At 34.3% G+C, this 24,116-nt stretch overlaps 2 protein-coding genes across 3 annotated transcripts in view; one reads left to right on the top strand and one right to left on the bottom strand.

The window, feature by feature from the left end:
- Nucleotides 1-17,871, bottom strand: part of LOC149781740 (28S rRNA (cytosine-C(5))-methyltransferase-like) — a 39,219-nt gene extending 21,348 nt beyond the window's left edge. The window contains exons 1-3 of the mRNA XM_089935849.1: nt 17,724-17,871; nt 5,579-5,767; nt 740-860 (exon numbers count right to left, since the gene is read on the bottom strand). Coding sequence (XP_089791975.1) covers nt 740-860; nt 5,579-5,767; nt 17,724-17,816 — 403 coding nt within the window. The 5' untranslated portion in view covers nt 17,817-17,871. The remainder of the gene's footprint in view (nt 1-739; nt 861-5,578; nt 5,768-17,723) is intronic.
- A 3,649-nt stretch (nt 17,872-21,520) lies between these two features.
- Nucleotides 21,521-24,116, top strand: part of LOC149781741 (glycosyltransferase 8 domain-containing protein 1-like) — a 47,411-nt gene continuing 44,815 nt past the window's right edge. The window contains exon 1 of one of the 2 annotated variants that reach the window (XM_089935850.1): nt 21,521-21,656. In XM_089935850.1, coding sequence (XP_089791976.1) covers nt 21,632-21,656 — 25 coding nt within the window. In that variant the 5' untranslated portion in view covers nt 21,521-21,631. Of the gene's footprint in view, nt 21,657-22,166; nt 22,298-24,116 lie in introns of those variants that run through there. The other variant, XM_089935851.1, reaches the window with a different exon arrangement.

The raw sequence follows: 24,116 nt of genomic DNA on the forward strand, positions 1-24,116 counted from the left end.
TTTCCATAGGTAAATATTTCTTGATTCTGCTGAGAACGGCAATTTTGGATGACAGTGTTTTACAAAGCTTATCAATATGGTCATTCCATCATAAATTATTATCTATGGACACTCCTACAAGCCTTTCATGTTTTGACATTTTCTGATTATTTATTGCATGAGAAGCAATCTGTTATTTTTGCTAAATATTCTTTCTCCACTAAAACAACAGTGCCCTATAATAGGGACACAGTTTTCTTAGTGGACAAGGAAACTACCAGCCCCTGCCCTTTTTGGCATATACAATGACCAATGTAATGCATATAATGCTGGAAAAGAGAATATTGAAATGCAGAAACTAAAAATTCATGACATGGGCACATGTGAAAATGATATGTTTGAACCTTCTGAATAAATGAAAGAACGGGTAAGGATATTTGTTTTCTTTTCTTCTTATAAATGAATCCAATTTTTGGCTTCATAGGGACCACTTGTCCCTCCATAACCTATTTCTGCAAATAAAACTGGGGGAGAGAGAAATGGGGGGGGGGGGGTAATATGTGCTAAAACTGATAGTGAGTCCATAAAATTACTTTCTTAAAGTTATTTTGTTAGGAATAAATATGCTTTGTAATGAGCTGCATTTTACTGCAGGCTTCGTCATACAATCAAATTAAATTTAAATGTACTTATTACAAATACTGACAGAATATTGCAAATTAAATTAAATTAAATATTAGAAAACATTTCATTCAATCACCTGATGTAGCGCTGTCTTGAGACTGGTTATAGACAATGTCTCTCAGACTGCGCACACCTTGCTTCTCCAAAATCTTCCTCATCTCAGAATTGATTTCCTTTCTGTGTCCCATGATGCACATCTGACAAAGAGAATATACAGTGTTAATTTATTTCAGGATTTTTTTTGGGACCCATTTAATGACCGTTTTAACATGCACAGGTACCACAAGAAAAATATGGCAAAAAATCTTTCCAAATACACCTGACAACAGCCACCTTTGGCCGCAGCTTTGACAGCAGCATGTCCATTATGTAGATACAAAATCTGGTTGTTCACTTATATGGTCTCCCCAACACGAAGTTCCAAATTAAAATCAATTATTCTGATGACAACTGATTTTCTGGACAAAATAATTGTTTCTCTGGTGTCCAGATAACTGGCTTTAAAATGTGAGCTGTAAAACAGTAATCTTACCCTTGGAAATCATACAAAAAGGTGGAATAAAAAAAAAGTTAAAGACATACAAATTCTACAAGCTTAAGAACCAGCGGCCCCGGTCGTATGTTGGGTAACTCATTTCATTTGATCAATCGAACAATGTGACAAATTTTATTGTGTCCATAATCTAATTAACTACCTTAAATTAACCTACTCAATCATAATTGTGATTAAAGATAGCACAACAGCCAAGCAAAATGAGTACTTCGTATGTAAAAATAAGAGCTTCGTTTCAGATATGGATCATTGTGGGAAAGTGAGTTTTAGAGAATTCCCGAGTAGAGATATCCTCAAGGATGATAAGAAGTTCACTATTCCTTGCAAGGAAATCATGGCATCATTATTTTACTAATTGAAGTGTACAAAAATATAGTTTTGATGTAGCTGATTGTCTCATGAAATAAATCTTGTATGTTTTTGACAAAAAGGAACCCTACTTTGCTACTGTGTCAACAGTTAGTTTGGTTATTGTGACCTGCTTCACAGACTTCTACTTTCACAAAATACTACTGTGCATCACTCCAGGAAGCAGACTAACCATCAAAACAAAAAGCCACTACCTAATACATGAATGAAATGTGTTTGGTTGTTGAAACCAGTTGCAATCATGTTATTGATCTTTCAGATGATGGACATTTTGAAGGAATAAAAACAATTTATAAAGCATAACGAACTTCATCTGAAAAAGCGCTTACTGACAATTTTTCTCGACTCAATAATAAAACGAGAAGATTCAGCCATTAAACAGCATGCCCCCCCCCCCAGCAGTTTTATGTCTGTGTAGCGGGCTTTTTGGAGGTCCCTTGGTAGCTCGTGCCTTTGCTTATAGTGCGGTCTGTGTTTTTGGATCCTGATGTGCACGAGTTATTGAGGGAAAGGTGTACTACCAAAATTATTACCTATACTATTAGGTGTTCTAGGGAATGCTAAAATCCTTGTAAAAGTAAGCATACTTTTCATTTTTTAATGTGTGAAAATTCCAGTAGCTCAGTCCTCAGTACACAAGTTGTTTTTTTACACGCTATTTTCTTTCATTTCAGCCACTGTACTGAGATTGTGTTAAGCTGCATACATTGGATATTATATTAGAACATATATGACGCAACTGAAAAATCATGTAAAGTATGAAAGCCGTCATTAAAGTGTATGGCACTATGAGATGAATCTATAAAGCAGGGATCGTCCTGGGCTTCGCCTATGTCGCAAATTGCGATTTTTTTTCCTTATTGGCGACAAAAATATCCCATCTGGCGATTTTTTTGGTGACAGACTTTTTGGTTATTTAATTTGTACATACAATCATGGATTTTGACTGGATAAATTAAAAGGGAGAATGAAAGGAGGCCACAAACTTGACTAAGCAATGCAATCTGTTACACAAACAATCCTTTGTTCGTATTGACAACCCCATCTTTACAGTGCATTGTTACATCATAATCTGCTTATGCTGACATCTAGGCTGAGTACTGTATACTGTGATACAGTCAATCATGCTACCGAACTATACCTACAACTGACCGACTTCTGAAGACGCGAATAGAACAGATACAATTAATCGAATGGCTAATCCTTCTGTTGTTTTTTTTTTTTTTTTACATATACAAATACATTAGTTTTGCTGAACCTTCATAGAAAACTGATAACCTTTGAAGTACCGACTATTGCGTATAAATACAAAGCAAATGGAAAAAATCTCAATCACAATTATATCTGTCACCAGTGCAGCATTTTACTCATTAATCTTTTCCTTTTGCCATCAATCCATGGTATGGCTGCAGAGACTTAAACTCTGCAACAAGAAATAGCAAAAAAAATAAAAATAAAACAGTTTTGCATAATTAATAATAATTATTTATTTCTCAAAATACAGGAGCGAAGAATCCCTAAATTGGGTGTGAATTTATGCTTATATATACAGTCCAATATTGCCAGGTGTTGACTCGTGTAAGTTTCATTCGTGGGAATGGAGATCCTATTTTGCTTGTCGAGAAAATTTATACAGCAATCAGTGATTATTCTTGGGATTTAGGAAGCAATTCACTTCAAGCTTTGTGAAGCTAGCCATAAGGGGGGGGGGGGCTGCCGAGAGACTACTGGTGTCACCTGTCAGCACTGTAGACTGTGAACGTGGATTCAGTAAGATGAACCTCATAAAAACTGACATCAGAAATAAACTCTGCATCTCATCTCTCGAGAATTTAATGAGAATCAGCATGTACAGATGTGAAAAATGAGACTTTGAAACTGCATTCAACAAGTTGGCAGCCCTAAAATCCCGACGGATCTTCATATAACACTTTGTAACATTTTGTTAATGCTTATTGTAATTAGAGTATTAACTAACCCATCTTTTGTAATTTTCATTGCCTGTTACATTAATAGACTAAATTAACACTTCAAAAAATGTACACTACTTGTTCTGGCAACAATTTTTGAAAATTGGCGACAAAATATTGAGGTTGGCGATTTTTTTGGCGACAGCTTTTTAAATGCCAGGACCATCCCTGATAAAGCTTTTGATGTCAAATCTATTTTTCATATATTTTGATAGTGACCAATGGCTCAGTTACATTTACTGTATGCCACACTTTTTTACAGGTCATCAAAATTAATAACATTAGATGTTGCACAGTTAGTACCATAATGCATCCTAAATTAGTACCATAATGCATCCTAAATTTTTCTTTGGTGCTGCTGCTACTGATTTAAGTATTTTCACTAAAGAAAAAAGTGTGAACATCTGAATCTGTTTCATTAAGTTGATTACCCTTCACAAAAAATCTTTAAAATTCTTAGTTTTTTCATAAGCAAGTGTATGTCTGCTTTTGTGAAGTGACTTAATATCTACTTTACAAGATAATTGCAAATGATTCCAATATTAGGTAAACTTGGATTATACTCAGTAATGAAAGGAATGATATCATCCTTGTTCCTGATTTTACAATGTACTGAATCAAGCTGTGAAAGGGAAGATATCTTTTCAAAAACAACATTAAAATGCTAGATAATACCTGTTTAAAAAATGGTGATGTCATTCTGTCAGATGTTTTGAATGCATTATATTTCTTTAAATGTATCATATTTAGTATTTTATATTTAGTTTAAATTTTAGCAGACATGGAGATTAAGATGCTTGTCAGTTCAGTTTTAATCAAAAGACAATTACGAGTACATCATTACTGTATTATAGATCTGTTTGCAGCACTTGATTGTTATTGTATAATGTATATAGATAAACACTGCCAAGGTTTAAGGACACATTTTTTTTGTCTTAGGAATAAGAACTCCCCTGTTATTCATCATATACTGTCATAAAATCAGCTATATCTCAGCACCATGTTCCGACATATGTTTGGTTCTGAGTGATCATAATAGGTGTACTTTTCTGATTGCAACTTTACAGAATTTCTTCAGTGCCAAACTGAAGGCGCCTGATGATCATGATTATCAAGAGAATGGTTGAAAGAAATTAGTAGATGCATGAATTTTTATAAGGAAAACAATGCCATTGCGACTGAAAAATTCATAGAATAAAAAATTCCCATGGGCGAAAAAAAAAACAACAATGGAACATTCTAGCTTTTTATGCACACGGTGACAAGAATGTCAAAGAAAAAAATGCAAAGGGAACCCCCAAAATACTAGGTCTACAACTTATGATATATGATCCCAAACCTGCTGAGGCGAAATTAAAGCTTGTTTTAAAATATCTTAATCTACTATACTGTGTTGCTAAAAGAACATGGAGTATGGTCATTTATTTATTCTTGCAGTATCTTGGAAAATCTATTGGTCTGAAATGGAATCAACCTAATTAAATAATCTAATTTAGAAACAACAGTGTAATCTCCTTGATTTCTTCCAGCTTACACAAAATAAAATGGTGAGGCTTTGATAATTGTTATATAATGAGAATCATATTGGTTACAAACTGGCCTAATTATTAAGTGATTTATTTTAATACTAAATATTTCACACATAGATGAACATTTAAGAATCTAGTGGCAATTATAATTGTGGCACAACAATGCACACTTAATGTTTTCAATTACTGTATAGATAAAAGTATTGTTATTCAGACTTCTTTTAGGGCTGAGACTGCATCTTCTTCCAAGGAAGGAGCCCTGGACTGCAACTTTCCAAATCCTGTTGAGAACCCTATTACTGTTATTAAAAACTACAATCTATATTTCAATATTATCATCAAAACATTTGAAGTTTCTGTAATGGTCTTTCATTTCACCCTGTCCTACCCTGAGAGAAGTGACACCTCCTTATTTTGGGAACCTATGATGATTTCATATGTTACATTCCCATTTTAACACGATGAAAAACCCTCTTGTCTTTGTTCTAATTTACCTTGTATTTTCCAGCATGCTGAACTCCTTTCCCAAGAAGGAACTCGTACAGTAGAACTCTGGCCAGGATTCTATCACCCTGAAGGCATTCCTTTTCTTTCTCAAGCAGACCAGCTCCTTCCATGATCTCATCTAATACATCACTGAACTTCAGACACTCACATGTCAATGCATACAGCTGCTTCTTATTCTGCAAACATAATGTCTAACAATTAACATTACATTCTTCATGACAATGTACTATACATAGCGTATAACAATTTATATTACATATTTCATGGGGGCCCTGAGTGGCTGAGTGGTCTAAAGTGCTCTCCATTACAGATCACTTCCATCTCACCTCTGCTCTGCGTGGGTTTGAGTCTCGGATTCGGCCAATGTGGGTATGTGAGAAAGCTTGCCAGTAGCTTCTTGTGGGTCAGTGGTTCTTTCCGGACTTTTCCCAGCTTCTTCCTCCACCATTAATACCAGCCACCATGCATAGCCTATCAAGTGCTGAAAAATGGCGTTAAACCACATAACAACAACATACTTCATGGTAATGTATTTATCCACAATGTCTACCAATTTATATTACATTCTTCACTTTAATGTATTATCCACAATGTCTACCAATTTATATTACATTCTTCGCTTTAATGCATTATCCATAATGTCTAGCAATTTACGTTCTTCTTCACAGTAATGTATTATCCAAAATGTCTAAATATTCATATGACATTCTTCATGGTAATGTATTAGTCATAATTTCTAACAATTTATGTTACATTCTTTCATGGTAATGCCCGAAGTGGATGAAACCAAGATTGGAAATCATAAATAGCTTCACATTTTGTTGCAACCCATCTCAAACAACATTATTTTGCAAAAGCTTGTTTCTGATTGGTTAATGGTGGAATCAGGCCATACAACTTAGAGAACAACACACACCTTGGATGAATGACCACTTCAATGTATAAGTACCCCTTAATGTGTAGACAACATTGATTGAACTTTGGTCTAAGGCGTACCCAGGATGTGTTAAGTTAAAAATGCCTAGACTCCCATTTAAACCCAGATGCTGATCCCTACCAGCTGTGGAGTAGGTAATTGGTAAATCGAATAAAAATCTATATCTCAGACAAATATCTTTGTATTAGATTAGAAGAAACGGAATGTCCAGTTTTCTCGTTTTGTTAGCGTTAACATTTCTTCTAATCAATGTAGTCATGAAGGAGCAGAGATTCATCAGGTTCTCCTTGGTTTTGCGATGTCAGTTTGATATCCCACAGAGGGTCGCCTTCACTTCCTATTAAATATTCGTAGAAAGTGACGACTGGAAGAAAGTAGTGGTATACTCTCCCATGTGCTGGAAGCGTTCTAGTCACCCGAAGTCCCTGACCAGTTTCAATACTATTGTAACTCATCAGAGGGAAGTGATGTGGTTGATACATTTGTTCAACTAACAAACATTTTCCTCCAATGACTGCCCTTGCATTTTACTGATTACATCATAAACTATGACCTGGTCCTTTTGCATCATGACTGCTATACATCAAATTGAATACTGATGGGTCTTGTGTGCAGCAAAAATATTTATACACAACATTGTAATAAAATCTTCCAAAAATATACCAAAATATAACTGATGCCCTTTATTGGACCCAAAATTAGAGCTACTGGAGACAGATAGAATTTATGATCCAATCCAATTACATCCGAATGTTTACATTATTCCAAACACTTGGCAAAATCTCTTCTGTAGTCTTATGCTTAGTGTTACACAAGTTTTGTTTATCTACAATATAAAAAACAAAACATTTGTAATATAAGTAAAAATTTAAGAGAGTTTTCTAGTCATTTCTTTGCTTATACCCTATTTAAAACATTTCTTTGTTTATACACTACTTAAAACAGTTTTTAATAAATGTTTGAGTGACCATTTAGCCATATCCACACTGAAAGACAATGGTATCATTCAAACTTGGATGATGCAATAATAGGTCTCATCCATACAACTGTCACATGACCTAACATGTAGCAATACTAGCTGGGTGACACTGGCATCAAATGGCTACATAATGGCATTGAATGGGTACATGAACCTCTCAATGACAAGATAAAGTAATTAGCTGAACAAATTTATCAACCACATCAATTCCCTCCGATGACTTACAATAGTAACGAACTGTTCAGGGATTCAGCGTAACTAGATTCCCCTAGCTAATGGTACGGTACGCCTTCACATCTTACAGTCATTACTCTCTTACCCAGGAAGTGTGTCTGCACTAAATTATTTTTGGCACTAACCCCTGCCTGTACCAGCTGGATATTAACCTTTGTTCTTGTTATTGTTCAAGTGTAAATTCCTCCATTTCCTGCTATGCATGATGATGTGCACCATCAGCATTTCATATAAACAAATTAAGTGTGATGCACTGGAATATGGGGTTGAAACTGTAAATGCAAAGTTTTGCTAACTACTTGTAAATCTGGTAGCAAATGTTTTTACAAGCATTATCAGTTTCAAAGTACATCAAGGGAAATTCCAAAATGGTACTATTATTTCTAATAAATTATCAATATCAACTTTCGTATATCAGAGAAAATGCTAAAAATATAGTTTTATAGTCTATAAATATTCATTATCCTCAGCTGTCTCACATGTATGTAGCCATCAATTTCTACCTGATTTTTCATTATCCTTAGTTGTATCATATCTACATAGCCATCAATTTCTACATGATTTCATTATCCTTAGTTGTCTCATATCTAAATAGCCATCAATTTCTACCCGATTTCATTATCCTTAGTTGTCTCATATCTACATAGCCATCAATTTCTACCTGATGTCATTATTCTTAGTTGTCTCATATCTACATAGCCATCAATTTCTACCCGATGTCATTATCCTTAGTTGTCTCATATCTACATAGCCATCAATTTCTACCCGATGTCATTATCCTAAGTTGTCTCATATCTACATAGCCATCAATTTCTACCCGATTTCATTATCTTAAGTTGTCTCATATACAAGATGGCCACTATCGCTTAACCGGCTTGAAGCAGCTGTTCCGTTTTTTAGTGCCGTTTTCATGATATTTGTGCTTGTTGCCTGTTTTCATCTTCATTATTGTGCTCATTATGTATTGGCTGTTAAATTCGTGTGTGTTTCTTCATCTCCTTGTTTTGGAAATGAGAACAATTAGACTTTTTCTCAGCTGTCTTGCTCCACTGTTTCTGAACAAACCGCCATCACTTGATACTTGCCAGTCAACCCCTTTTTGCTATGATGGACCCTCATTAATTGCTTTAAATGATCACTCCTTGACTCTCCATTCTACATTGTGCTCTAGACTAACTGAACTGGGACTACAATCATCATTATCTAAATGTAAACAGAAGCAAAAAAAGAAACGTTGTTTCAAAGCTGGCCAGCGTAGAACAGGAAGAAGAATCCCAGTTACCTCCCCTATATCGGCTCAACAATTTAAAAAAATGTCGACGTTAATTTAGATAACCTAATTCAAATCCCTATTAATTCGTCAACCTTTGTGTCAACTATCCAAGAAATACCTCTACGCATTGCGTTATTCAATGCCCAGTCAGTAGGACCACCGGAAAAGCACACAGAAATAGTTAATTTTATCAATGACCAAAATGTTGACATATTTTTCCTGACAGAAACATGGCTAAAAACATCAGGCGATGAACCCAAGTGTGCGGATCTAGCACCCACTGGTTACTCCATCAAGTCGTTCCCCCGTAATTCTCACGGAGGTGGAATTGCTGTCATCTCAAAGAACTCCATGATAAAATGTCTTAACTGCACCACAACATTCAAATTTGACCACACATCGTTTGAACTTGTCCAAACCACACTCACACTGGAGCAAAGATCAGTCCATTTTTTCTGCCTATACCACCCTCCTCCTAGTTGAAAAAACAAGCTGGCTGAATCTCTCTTCTTGGAGCAGTTTCCGAATCTTCTGGACAATGGAAATCCGATAGGTGGCAACCTGATTATTCTTGGAGATTTCAACTTTCACTCTGACTGTCCCGGAAACTCAAATACAGCAAAACTTAATAGATTCCATTAATGTTTTCAACCTGAAATAGTCAGTTAACCAACCCACCCATAAACATGGTCACATTTTAGACTGGATTCTTCATAGACCTGATGATAACATTCTATGGTCCTCCCTGGTATCCCATGACCTTGCATAAGATCACCTCTGCATTATATGCCATCTTGACGCATCAGTCCCTAACCCTCCACCTTTATCTGCTACTAAGAGAAACCTCCGTATGATAAATAGAACCAAACTAATGCACGACATCCAACCTAACAACTTGCTTATCTCCTACCACAGAACAACTCGATAATTGTCTGCGTTCATTGCTTGACAAACATGCCCCAGCTACCAAGTGCAGAGTATTAATTCAAAAGTGTTCTCCATGGTATAGAAGTGTTAGGGACCAGCTTCGCACTGCTAAAAGAGACCGCCATAAAGCTGACAGGCTCTGGCTTTCCACCAGACTCACTTTTCATAAGCAAATCTATGAAGTTGCTAAGAAGAATGTCACAAATATAGTCCATGCAGCGAAATCAGCCCACTACACTACTAAGATCATGGAAAGTTCCAGCTGCAAAGAGCTCTTTGAGATCTAACAAGCTAATGTCAAGGAACAAATCAACACCACTTTCAACTACCTTCTCTCCAGTCGTCCTTCCAGACATTTTTGCAAATTTCTTCCATGACAAAGTACAAACCATTAGAGATAAGCTTGACACCACAATTGCAATTGACTCGTCGTCACCATACAGATGGGATACAGAATTTGAGTGGCAACCATTAGCAGCATCTGAACCTGTCTCTATGGATTGTGTACGTACAATCGTGATGAAGAATGCACCAAAGTCATGTGAACTGGATCCAATTCCAACATCACTGCTGCCTGAGTGCTTAGATCCAGTATTGCCTTCACTAACTGATGTTATTAATAGATCTCTCTCATCCAGGGAATTCCCATCATTTTTCAAAACTGCCATTGTAAAGCCTCTGCTGAAGAAACCAACACTAGATCATAACAATTTAAAGAACTACTGCCCAGTTTCTGATCTCCCATTCATATCAAAAATCTTAGAAAAGGTTGTTCTATCCCAGCTTGTATCTGATCTAAATTCAAACAGTGTTTTTAGCAATGTACAATCTGCATATCATCCTTGCCACAGTACTGAAACTACTCTTCTAAAAGTAGTTAATGACATTCTCTCAGCATTGGATAGCAGAAAGATTACAGTCCTCACCTTCCTTGAGTTGTCTGCAGCATTTGACACAAAAGACCATGATATATTACTTCACGGTCTCCAGCATGTATTTGGCATTCATGATACAACCTTACTGTGGTTCAAGTCTTACTTAGTCAACAGGACACAAATTGTATCTGCAAATGGAATACACTCCAGCCCAGTTGATCTATGTTCTGTTTTACAGGGGTCTGTTCTTGGACCTGTTCTCTTCATTCTGTACACTCAGCCGCTCTCAAGTGTCATAGATCATCATCCAGTGTCTCACCAATTGTACGCTGATGACACCCAACTATACAAATCTAGCCACCCAACTGTAGTTACCATCCAAGGTGTAGAGAGGTGCATTTCTGATGTGAAATCATGGATGACATGGAACAAGCTGCAGATGAATTATGATAAAACTGAGGCCATTCTGATCACAACACAAAGGCTTTCTCATTCACATCCTTTACCTCAAACAATAAATATCACCAACACCAACATTAAATTCACACAATCAGTACGAAACCTACGTGTTACTCTGGACAGTACTCTCACGCTGCACCAACATGTCATGAACATATGCAAGTCTGCATATCTTGAGCTGAGACGCATCAGCTCCATTCGCAAATATCTTTCAGCTGACGCCACTAAAACACTTGTGCGTTCATTAGTACTTTCAAGACTGGACTATTGTAACTCAATTCTGTCTGGTTCATTTCAATATCTACTCCAGAAACTTCAAAAAGTTCAAAACACAGCTGCTTGGATCATATTTAGAGTACCACAATCAGAGCACACCTCCCCGCTGCTCTGTACCCTACACTGGCTATCCATTCGATCCAGAATCAAACACAAAATTTGTTCTCTGTGCTACGTTTCACTGTCTGACTCTAGTCCAACATACCTATCCGTTCTCACCCATGTGTACACACCAGCAAGATACTTATGCTCCTCTTCTGACAATCGTATACTCATTATTCCCACTATGAAAACAAAGTCATATGGACAGCGTTCTTTTGCATACCAAGGCCCAGCAATGTGGAATGAATTGCCCACTGAACTTAGACACAAAGACACAGAGATCACATTCAAGCGGGCTCTCAAAACTCACTTATTTCGACTGCAAGAACAAACCTGAAAACCTAATAATGTTTCCTACCTGAAATATTCTCAGCATGGTTTTTTATTTTTTAATGTTTTTCTAATTTCATGGTGTTTGTTTTTGTAATAATATTATTATATGTTTTTTATCTTATAGGTGTTGTCTAATGTTGTCAAGCGCTTATAGCTTCTAAAGATTAGGCGCTATACAAAGTCCTCATCATTATTATTATTATATCTACATAGAAATCGATTTCTACCTGATTTCATTATCCTAAGTTGTCTCATATCTACATAGCCATCAATTTCTACCCGACGTTTCTATTTATAATGTAAAAGAACACAGACAGTCATTACCAATCTGTTACTTGCTATTAAATTAATCGTGTATTTTCAGTAATTCCATTAATTTTTTGCCTTTTGGAAGCCATGGCTGGAAACATGGAAGTCATTTACTAAGTCTGTTAGTTCCAATTCACTTTGTTTTAGAACTTTATCAGTTACAAAATAACAGCAGATAGTTGATCTGCTATTTGTTACTGTGCACATTCAGGACATCTTCAGAAATGAAGTCGATTTGAAGTATGTTTTTGTTTAACGAAATGAATAAAAATATACTAACACTGAATAAAGTGTTTAGATAGCTTCATTTTGTTTAAGATACTTATCATCCTTTTAACTGATTTTAGCACTCCTGGCTTTCATCACATTCCAGCCAAATGAATTGTACGTCAATGGAACTTGAAAACATGCTTTTTGCTTCTGTCAGAATTTGAATTTATCAGATAAAAGACATCAGAGTAAGTAAAGTCTGACTAAAGCAATATGGCTTAAGTTTGTAGAAAAATGTTGATATGGGCTGCCAAATGTGCGAGATATTCTGAAAATCTGACGTTAGTCACCTTGAAACATGCTCAGCCTTTACAATGCTGTTATGTACGCAGTAAAACGCCAAACTAAAAAACACATATATCAATTCAGGCATCTTACATTGTAGGACTAAAATCTACAATAATTTATGAATATCTAATTGATTATACTTTGCTGTCTTTATCCTGATGGGATCAAAATCTGACAGTAGCAGATGGATGCATTTTCATGTTCTGTTCAGTTGGTTAGAATTCGATGGAAGCCAGGAATGCAGAAATCAGATTAGGTTGAAGAATGTTTTCTTAATGAAGTTAATCAAAATATACCAATGGCAAAATAAGTGTTTAGATAGCTTTGTTTCATTCAAAGTTATTTATCATCCTATAACCAACTTCATCACTACTGGTTTCTACTGCAATCCAACCAAATGAAATGTAGGTAAACAGAATTTGAAAACATGTCCATTTAATTGTGTGAGAACTTGAGTTTATTCCATAAAAGACATCAAAGTCCACCTAAGTCAAAATGATTTTAATTTGTGTAAAAGTTTTGATATATGCTACCATGTATGTGAGACATTCTTCCGATGTCAGTCAATATCGAAAGATGATACACAATGCCGTTAAATAGGCAATAAAACAAAAACATATGACAAATCTTATGTTGTAGGACTAAATTAGCCACCATTTGCAGTTCTATTTATATTCACATGCTTCAATTGACAGACACTATTATTAGGAATAGATACAGTCAAAGTCACAGAAACTTTAAAATTTGTAACATGCAGCAATAGCATAATGGTTTTAAAATGTACAGTCAACAATATTAAGTATAATCCAACGCTGTATTATTGCTCGCTCTATATTATCGTGGCAAATGGGACTTTCTGATTAATTTTGGACACATGACGTCTAGCGGTTGTTTACAGATGTAAAGCTGTAGCTAGTAAGGACGCAAATATCTTAAAGCACAATTTTTTCTAAAATGTCAACATTTTTTAAGTTTACAATGACAAAGAATGAACATCACTTTGCTATACAACCATGTCGGCCAATTCTACACATAGGATAATTCTATGCAACGATATGTCATTTCTGTAAACATTGGCTAACGTTATTTTGGGTCAAAAATCCATTTTGTATCAAGAAAGAATGATCGTACTTTAAGAAAAGTGATATTCGTAAAGTGTACAAAAATATCCAACATTTCAACTCAAAATGCACATGAAAATATGATTTCTAAATGTTAAAATGAAGACCCACTTAAAGACCTTCTTTAACCTGTAGCCCAGAAAATCCTATTTACCGTGTATCTTTTAGAATCATACAAATAAATACATTATTTAAAATGTGGAATGTTTACCTTAAAAAAATTCTGCATCCTAATCCAAGTTTCCAACTTTGCAAGTTGTCCCACATGTACAAAATCATATGCTACCCAACGTGTCAACTTGCCACAAGAACAGATTCTCAAGAAATTCCCCAGCGTATAGCCTGTTTCTGAATTCTTTAGTAATTTTTCCCATAAACAAGATATTGTAAACTCATTACATTGTATTCATTGTTGTTTCTCTTTGACATAATAGCTTATTTTTCTAAAATATTGAACTTTACTAAAAATGTTCGATTCAGTTTGCTTAATATCTCTTGCCATTTATTGGCACTATGTTGAATTTTGTAAACTAGCTATAAACCCAACCTAATTACTTGACTAACTGCTGACAGAAACAGTCCAAAGTAATGTATTTCATTTCTATAGCCCAATGGATAAACATATCTATTCAAAGGTGTGCGTATGGGTGGTATCCTCTGTGTCCAAAATTAATATTATTTTGAACAGAATTTTCTGGTGACAATTGCTTCTTTTCAAATGGAAACGGTAAGCATTGCAGTATTTTCTTTTCATTAATCGGTCGAATTCGGTATGCATTTTGCTTCAATACTGGTGACAGAAACCTTAGGTGTGCATAAATGCCTGACAGCATTTTACATTTATGAGCTTTGACTGACATAGTCCTACAATGTAAGACATAGCACACGTTGTTTTTGTTTTAGTGCTGTGTCTTATTACCCAAATAATGGCCTTGCATAGCATGTTCCGATGTCAGTTGACACTGGAATGAGTAGTCAAAGTTTCAGGAATATCTCACACACTTGGCAGCCTATATCAACACTCCTCCACTAATTTATGTGTAACTAATATACTTACTGTGCTGTCTTTATCCTGGCGGAACGAAAATACGACACTAGCAAATGGATGCATTTTAATGTTCCGTTGACATACATTTGAATTTGATGCAATGTGATGGCAGTCAAGGTATGCCGAAGTATGTTTAAGTATGTTCAGGTGGGGGATAACATTATAACTTTACTTTGTGGAAAAGTATCATTATTGGTTGCCCGTTGTATGTGATATTCCTGAAAATTTGACTTTTCTTACACTGTTAGTCGACATCAAAACACTCTACACAGCACCGTTAGTTAGGCAGTAAGACCCATTACCCCCCCAGAACAAACATATCAGGTGATGTGTCTTACTCTATTGGACTATGATTGACAAACATTTTTTTAATAGGAATTTAAAGAGGGAAACTCGATGACTCTTTATAAATTATTAGTAAGCAGCAATAACAAAACTGTTTTAATATGTACTAATATGAACATTAATTACCGCAATAATATAGCGTTCCAGGCTACCGTGATAATATTGTGTTTCCAAAGGTGCTCGATGCGAACTTGATGTTGAGAAAAAACATAATAATCTTAAAGAAAAAAAATCATACAGAGTGACAACAATATCTTAGATACCCCACCATTGACCCGTTCTGACATGGGACCCTCTCTATCATACTATATAAGAGAGAAGGTACATAACTTCCAAATACTTGGTTCCACCCATGACCCTCAATTTCCTTCTTCTGTTTCCATCTTTAAAGCACACAACCAAAAGGTTATACTTAAATAACATCCATGCACCATCACCAATTATTTATTTCTCTGATGCATGGATGTTATTTAAGTATAACCTTTTGAGCCAATCATATTTCGGTATTGACGTGTCTGCCGCATAGTTTACCCGTTATGAAAATAGAGTCGCTTGTTTACGATGTACGCAGTGGAAAAGACAATGTCTAATTCTTCCATGGAACAGGATTCCTAAAGTTGAATCGAGTTAATGGTAAGCAAAAACTTACTTTTGCATCTACCACTGTTCTGTAATTAAAGAAGGGATGTATCGTAGAGTTGCAAACATGGTACATGTAGCTCTTTTCACCGTTTGTCACATGTTGTTGTTGTTGTGGGGTTTAATGCCATTTTTCAGCACACAATAGGCTATACATGGCGGCCAGTATTAATGGTTTAGGAAGAACCCGTCAAGAACCACTGACCCACGAGAAGCTAATGGCAAGCTTTCTCACATACCCACATTGGCCAAATCCTAGAGCTCGGACTTGTCTTAGCAATTAAAATTCACAAAAATCGCATGTTTTGGAGCCTGTAACTTCTGTTTGGTATAATGCAGAAAAGTAAATGATGGCTTGATGAATAGAAAAATATCTCAGGAGTAAAACAAGCCATAGAGTGTGGTCATGTGCCTTTAAAGACCGAAATAGCAGAAAGAAATCGAGGGTCATGGGTGGAACCAAGTACCTTCATGTCGGCCTATTCGGCGCGTCGGGTAACTCTGCGCAACAATACGTCATTTCTGTAAACATTTTATCACATGCTATTTTGGGTCAAAAATCCATTTTGCATCCAGAAGGAAGAATCGTACATTAATTAAGAAAAGTCATATTCATAAAGTTTACATAAATATCATACATTCTGACTCAAAATGCACATAAAAATGTTATTTCTAAATGGAAACATGAAGACCCACTCCATGACCTTCTTGAACCTGTAACCCAGAAAATTCGATTTACTATGCATCTTTTAGAATCATACAAATAAATACATTATATAAAAGATGGAAATGTGTACCTTAAAACAAAACTATTTTAATCTAACTTTCCAATTTTGTGAAAAGTTGTCCCACACGTACAAAATCGTCTGCTACCCAACGTGTCTACTTGCCATTACAACATAAATTCTAAACAGATTCCCTAGCATATAGTCCGTTTCTAAATTCTGTTGTAATTTTTCCCCATTAACAAGGCGTTGTAAACACATTACATCCTATTCATTGTTGTTTCTCTTCCACATAATAGCTTATTTTTCATAAAATGTTCAACTTTACTAAGTTTTTTTACAAGATCGGTTTAGTTTGCTTAATATCTCTTGCCATTTATTGGCATTTGTATGTTGAATTTTATAAAACTAGCTATAAACCTGACCTAATTACTCGACTGAACTGGTGACAGAAACAGTCCAGAGTAATATATTTCATTTCTATAACAAGATGGATAAACATTACATCTTTTCAAAGCTATGCGCTGAATAGGCCGACATATCGCGAGTCAGGAAAATAGAGGGGTGGTATCCCGTGTCCAAAATTAATATTATTCTGAACAGAATATTCTGTAGAGTATGGCATCTTTTCAAATGGTAAGCATTGCTGTATTTTATTTTTGTCAATCGCTCGAATTCGATATGCGTTTTGCGTCAATATTGGAAACGAAAACCTTAGGTGCGCAGAAATGCCCGAGAGCAGTGTATTTGGAAGTTACGTACTTTCTCTCTTATATTGTATGATCGAGAGGGTCCTATGTCAGAACGGGTCATGGGGATAATCTGACGTATTTTTGTTACTGTATGATTTTGTCCTTCAGATTATTCGTTGTTTTTTTTTTTCAATATCAAGCTCGCGTCGACACACTGTGTTCGTTGCAGGATACCGGCATATAATATCGTAGAATATTATTCTAAAACAGGCAAGAATATCACATAATGAGTTGGTCTACCTCATATGTTGATGAGAATACCAAGTTCTTGATGCTGGACTTCTTGTTCAGAACTTGATTGATTATTCTGGCTGCTTCTGCGTACAAAAACATATTGCACTGGAAACATGTAACGTTCCCATCTACAGAAACACATGTGGTTGACTGATTACCGCCCCTGAAAGTTTGTGTCAGTATAATTTGTCATATCCGATGCCGAAATCGATATTGTCAAAATCGAGTAACGGACAAAAGTTCAGTACAGTAGAACCTGTCTTGAAAGACCACCCTTTCTGCCAACAAATAATGATCTCTCAAGACAGGTGGTCTCTCATGACATGTCAAACCACTATGTAATCAATAAATATGTACATGGAGAACCTGGTCTCTCAAAACAGGTGGTCTTTCAAAGCAGTGGTCTCACAAGACAGGTTTTACTGTATTGGCAGGTTAAAGATAATGATCTACTGTATAGCAATATTTACATCATAAAATGTGAATGTAAGGTATTAATTATGTTATATATACTGTAAAACAGGGTATAAATAAAACTTCCCATCAAGTATTGTCATGCTTCTTCAACAAAATTACTAGGTAATCAATGTTATGGACTCAAAGAAGTTCTCTTCACACATAGTTAATAGTTTATAAATTTTAAAAATGTTAAAGGATCATATTTTATTATATTCATCATACTCATAACTATATATTGTTTTTAGGAATGTTTTGCTGACTTAACATGCCCATTTCTAAATATTTTTTTCAGGATGTGGCTAGAAATGTAAGTGTGCCACAGTGTCAGATATGCTTCAGTTAATTAATGTATTTAAAATATAAATCTTTTTGTTGATTGAAATGTATAATAAATCATATGTTGAATGACATGTACAATAAATCATATGTTGAATGACATGTATAATAAATCATATGTTGAATGACATGTACAATAAATCATATGTTGAATGACATGTATAATAAATCATATGTTGAATGACATGTACAATAAATCATATGCTGAATGACATGTACAATAAATCATATGTTGAATGACATATACAATAAATCATATGATGAATGACATGTACAATAAATCATATGTTGAATGACATGTACAATTAATCATATGTTGAATAATAATAATAATAAAATAATAATAAACACTTTTTTTAGAGAAGGTAACTCAGTTAGTTACAGGACTAATCTACCTTGAGGCCTTCTATCTGTTATGTACAATATATACAGTATACACAACATGATGTGAAGAGTCTGGCTTGACATTAAATAATTAAGTAATTTTAAAATTCAAAGTATCAAGCCTGGAACACATGCACAGGCATCTCTGAACACATAAACATATATAAAATATAAAATATCATCCTGCATTAAAAAAATTCAACTGTGAAATGGATGCAAAATTACATAAAAGCAGACAGGATTTATTGTACTAGAACTGTTCAATTGTTGAAAAATTTCATCCATTTGAGACATTGTATTTATGATCATACTGCTTTCCTTGCACCATACTTGAAATCTGTTGAGAGCATCTTGTAAGTTATTTTCAAGTACTGTTTTGGTTTTACCCATCTCAGACAGTCTAGTATCATCTGCACTGAGATCAGTGGAAGGAACTGAAGTTGCAATCTTAAGAGGTAAGTTGTTGATAAATAGAATGAATAAGAGAGATCCAAGGATAGAGCCCTGTGGTAATCCACAATGACATGTATAATAAATTTTTATGTTGAATGTCATGTATAATAAATTTTATATTGAATTATATATATATATATATATATATATATATATATATATATATATATATATATATATATATATATATATATATATATATATATATATATATATATATATATATATATATATATATATATATATATATATATACATATATATACATATATATATATATGTATATATATATATATATATATATATATATATATATATATATATGTATATATATATGTATATATATATGTATATATATATATATATATATATATATATATATATATATATATATATATATATATATATATATATATATATGTATGTATGTATGTATATATATATACATATATATACATATATACATATATACATATATATATATATATATATATATATATATATATATATATATATATATATATATATATATATATATATATATATATATATATATATATATATATATATATATATTTATTCTGAGGGGGCCCCGAGTGGCCAACTGGTCTAAAGCGCTCACTGTTCCAGATCACTGCCATCTCACCTCTGTCTGCGTGGGTTTAAGTCCAAAGCTCGGCTAGCGTGGGTACGTGGGAAAGCCTGCCAGTAGCTTCTCGTGGGTCGGTGGTTCTTACCTGGGTTTTCCAGGGTTCTTCCTCCACCATTAATACTGGCCGCCATGTATAGCCTATCTTGTGCTGAAAAATGGCGTTAAACCCTAGAACAACAACAACAACAATTTATTCTGAATTACTTGTAACATAAATCTTCATGTTGAACTACATGTATTATATCTTTATGTTGTGTTATGACTCTATTGTCTTAAGCAAAGTAACAGAAAAGAGAGAAAACCAACAGGTTTTGTAAAGTTCAACAATAAATTTATATCCTTAGAATAAAAAGTGACAATTTAAAAAGAACTTAGATTATTGTGAATTAAATCCTAAAGAGTAGAAACGTTGTATCAAAAGTCCAAATGTATAAAGTTCCAACTGAATTCCAGTGGCATTCCAAATAAGTTCCAATATTGAATATGTTGCTGTGCATGTGTGCCAGTGGTCTGGATTGTGGCAATGTGCTAAGAGTATTTTGATATATCACAATATTATAATCCAAAAATAATCTTGTCTGAATTCACTATAATTCCAATTTAATGTTTCTGTCCAAGAATATTATTGATAAACTACATTATTATAACTCCTTATGTTAAATTACATTTATTATAAATCTTTATCATGAATTACATATATTAATAATAAAAATTACACATTTTTACAATTTTAGATATGAGCTGTAATTTATAAGCTCAGACAATAAAATTTTGCATGAATTGATCATATAATTAAACTAGAGTAACAGTTTTGCTAAAATTTTGCCTTTCTCAAATAATGTCTGACCTGCACTCTTCCACCATCATGTCCCCTCCTACTAAATAAAACCAAACATCTAAACTTATCAACAATTGCATATAATAATTAACTATACATGGAATAATAATATATTTGAAGAATGCAAATGTTCTGACATGGGTCACACCTAAAATGCTAACCCGTTTCCCTCCCCATTTAATTAATTTTTGGCCTTTGTCATCAGGGAATGGATCCAATCAAATCAGATGAATATAAACTAAACTGAAATTAATGATCATGACAATCTGATTAATATTCTACATTTAGAAATACATCACTATTAAATAAATTATAATATCTTACAATATAAAGTTTCATTCTGGATTCTAGATTCTGCCAAAAGATTATGTTTAAACATTTAAATCTCTTGTGAAATATTAAACTGAATAATATCACTTCAGTATTTTTACATTAAAAGAGTACAGTAGTTTGCATATTTCAATATAAATAATTTAAAATATTTTTTTGAAGACGTGATTATACTGTAATGGAGGCAATGTGATAATTCATGCTTGCATTTTTTTTTACATATTTTAAAAACATATTTCTTTGTATTCGATATTTTATTTTGTGATTTAATTTCAAAAGGATGTGAGTGTGGAACGGTGTCTGGTCTCTGTTTGACCATTTCTACCTTCAATTTTCTCAACATCCGGGGACTTTCAATATGTCAGCGCCCAAGTAAATACGTGTCACTCTCCCGTCGGAGAGCAATGAATTACGAAATTTGTGCGCAGTAGCTGATGTTTATATGCATTAAAGTATTTAAAAATGGGAGTACTGTCAACCAAGAGAAGTAACACAGCAATAGTTTTTTCTTTCTTCTGTTCTTACGTTTGAAATGGTTTCTTGCTGCAGTGTACACTTATTGGCGTTTCAAACCACAGGGGCTCGTATCGTTGCTTAAAATTCACCTGTCATACATGTACTATATAATAACTACCAGAGAGGACACTTGTCTCCTTCCTCGCACGACCAATTTAAGAATAGACGCTGTTATTTCAAGCCACATTTCGCGTAGCGTAATAAATTTGGTACCGATGTTTAGCTCAGGCATTCGACTTAGTCCTTCGACTGTGTATCGCTATCAAAAGTTTGACTTAATATCATACCTTTAAGGAGTGCCAAATCATTTTCCCACGGTACCGCTGGACATGTACCTGAACGCGCCCGCTTAATATGCAAAAACAATGCCCTGAATGGAATACGACCGTCTCGTTGGCCAACTGAAAATAAGTTACATGCGAAATGTGGCTGGAAAAAACAGCGTTTATTCTTAAATGGGTCGCGCGAGAAAGGAGAGAAGTGTCCTCCCTTCTAGTTATGATATGGTACATGTGTGACGGGTCAATTTTAAGCAGTGATACAAGCCCCTGTGTTTCAAACCAAACAGAACCTCTCGATGTAAACAACCAGACAGACTGCTTAGTCCTACATGTAAGACCTTGACGCTGATTTATGTTTCGGATAGCACTAAAATAAAAATAACGTTCTGTGTTGTACATTGTAGGACTAACACACTGTTCACTATCCTTTTATGGCTCTAGAACAGTTCATTTTAATAAAAACTTGCCTGTGTCCAGTATTTGCAATTTCTGATTTTAATATTTCTAAAACAAACTGAATAAATGAAAAGGAGGAACTCTTTTATGCCACTGTTCAGAGAGGTGTGACTCCAGAATTTATGGAAGCATTGACATTAACAAAGACTGTTAGCTACATTACATTTGTTGTTTAAAAACGTACTCACCCACACAATTATGGTGACCACATTACTAAAGAAACTCCATTTGATTTGAAACACAAACAGGTTGACAGTGTTTGTCTACCCCCTGGTGACAGTCAGATTTGAAATTATAAATTGATGAATTAAATGACCAAGTTTTGTGCCTTTTGGTTTTAAAATTGGTTGAGGGGTACAAAAATAGGATGGGTGTGCAGATACTGTAGTTGATATTTTAAAGTTGATTTCCAGTTTACTTTAACCCTTTACCTCATGCAAGTGCCTTTGGATGCCTGTACTTCATTTGCATGGAAGTGCCTTTTGACACCTCTACTCCATTCGCAAGCAAGCGCCGTTTAATGCCTGCTGTAAACATAAGCCATTTTAAGCAGTTTTCGTAGCACCACCTTCAGGGAAAACCCTCTATTAGATACTACATTCATTTCTGAGAATGACAATTACGTCAGATCACGTGGTCACTGTTTATGTTCTGGTTGAAATCCTCTATTTAAAGTAACTGGGTCGTAATCTTCACTCTCCAAAATGGAGATCGCGGATTTCATTCAGTACTTATGAAGTTTTCACAATTATAATCACAACTGTGAAAGCTTGAATAACTTAGGTAAAGGCTCTGATATTGATGTAGGCAGCAATTAGTTATTATAAATTATCAAACTCAGATGACATAGTTATGTAGACGCGGACAAAAAACTTGTAAATTTCGAGTATGAGAAATTGCAGCTACGTTTGGTCACAAGGCTTCACTGATTTGATGGTGAACAAGTTCTCTCATGATTTTAAAGCATTTAAAAAATTCTTCCGTGAAAAATAATTACACAGCTGTAACAATTGGACTTTACTCTTAAATTTTTCCACACATAATGTGTACCAAAAATATAAAATGGTTAAAATTGCTGTTAAACGTAACATACACTACATTGCTTAACAGTTAACAGGCAGGCCTATGCGTATGGAGTCGAATAGGTAACTGGTGTTCTATTTATGTGCACTGCACTGGATAACTTTGCTCTATGAGGTAAAGGGATCATTGAAATATACTTTGTTGCTTTGACTCAATAATATGACCCAAAACTTTTTCAGAGAAACATTTTTGGTTCACTATTGTCATGTTATGAGCCTGGAATCTTCTTGGCTATCAAAGTTTTTGTTCCAAGAGTTGTTTTCAGAGTTGTTTTACCATTGGCTGTGGAGATTTGGCTCACCAATAGCGTTTTACACTGGTCAGTGTAAATGTACTTTGTATCATTTTATTTAGTGGCTAATCAGCTTTAAGGTTTCCAATTTTTTAATGGTTTTTGGTTTTAAATCCTGTTTTTCCTTTACTTCTTGTTTGAACTATTAATTTACTTAGCTTTAAACTTAAATTTAAACATTTGGCATCCTGATTTTTTTGTCATATCTTAATAAATGAACCATTTATGCATGCATTTTAATAATAAACTTTTCTTATTTCATATCAGAATTGCTCAAATGTATGTTTTCTATGATATGTCATATATGTACACACATTAA

This window comes from Sinohyriopsis cumingii, chromosome 15 (genome assembly GCF_028554795.1).
Source record: "Sinohyriopsis cumingii isolate HCF-2022 chromosome 15, ASM2855479v2, whole genome shotgun sequence".
In the NCBI taxonomy this organism is placed as follows: Eukaryota; Metazoa; Mollusca; class Bivalvia; order Unionida; family Unionidae; genus Sinohyriopsis; species Sinohyriopsis cumingii.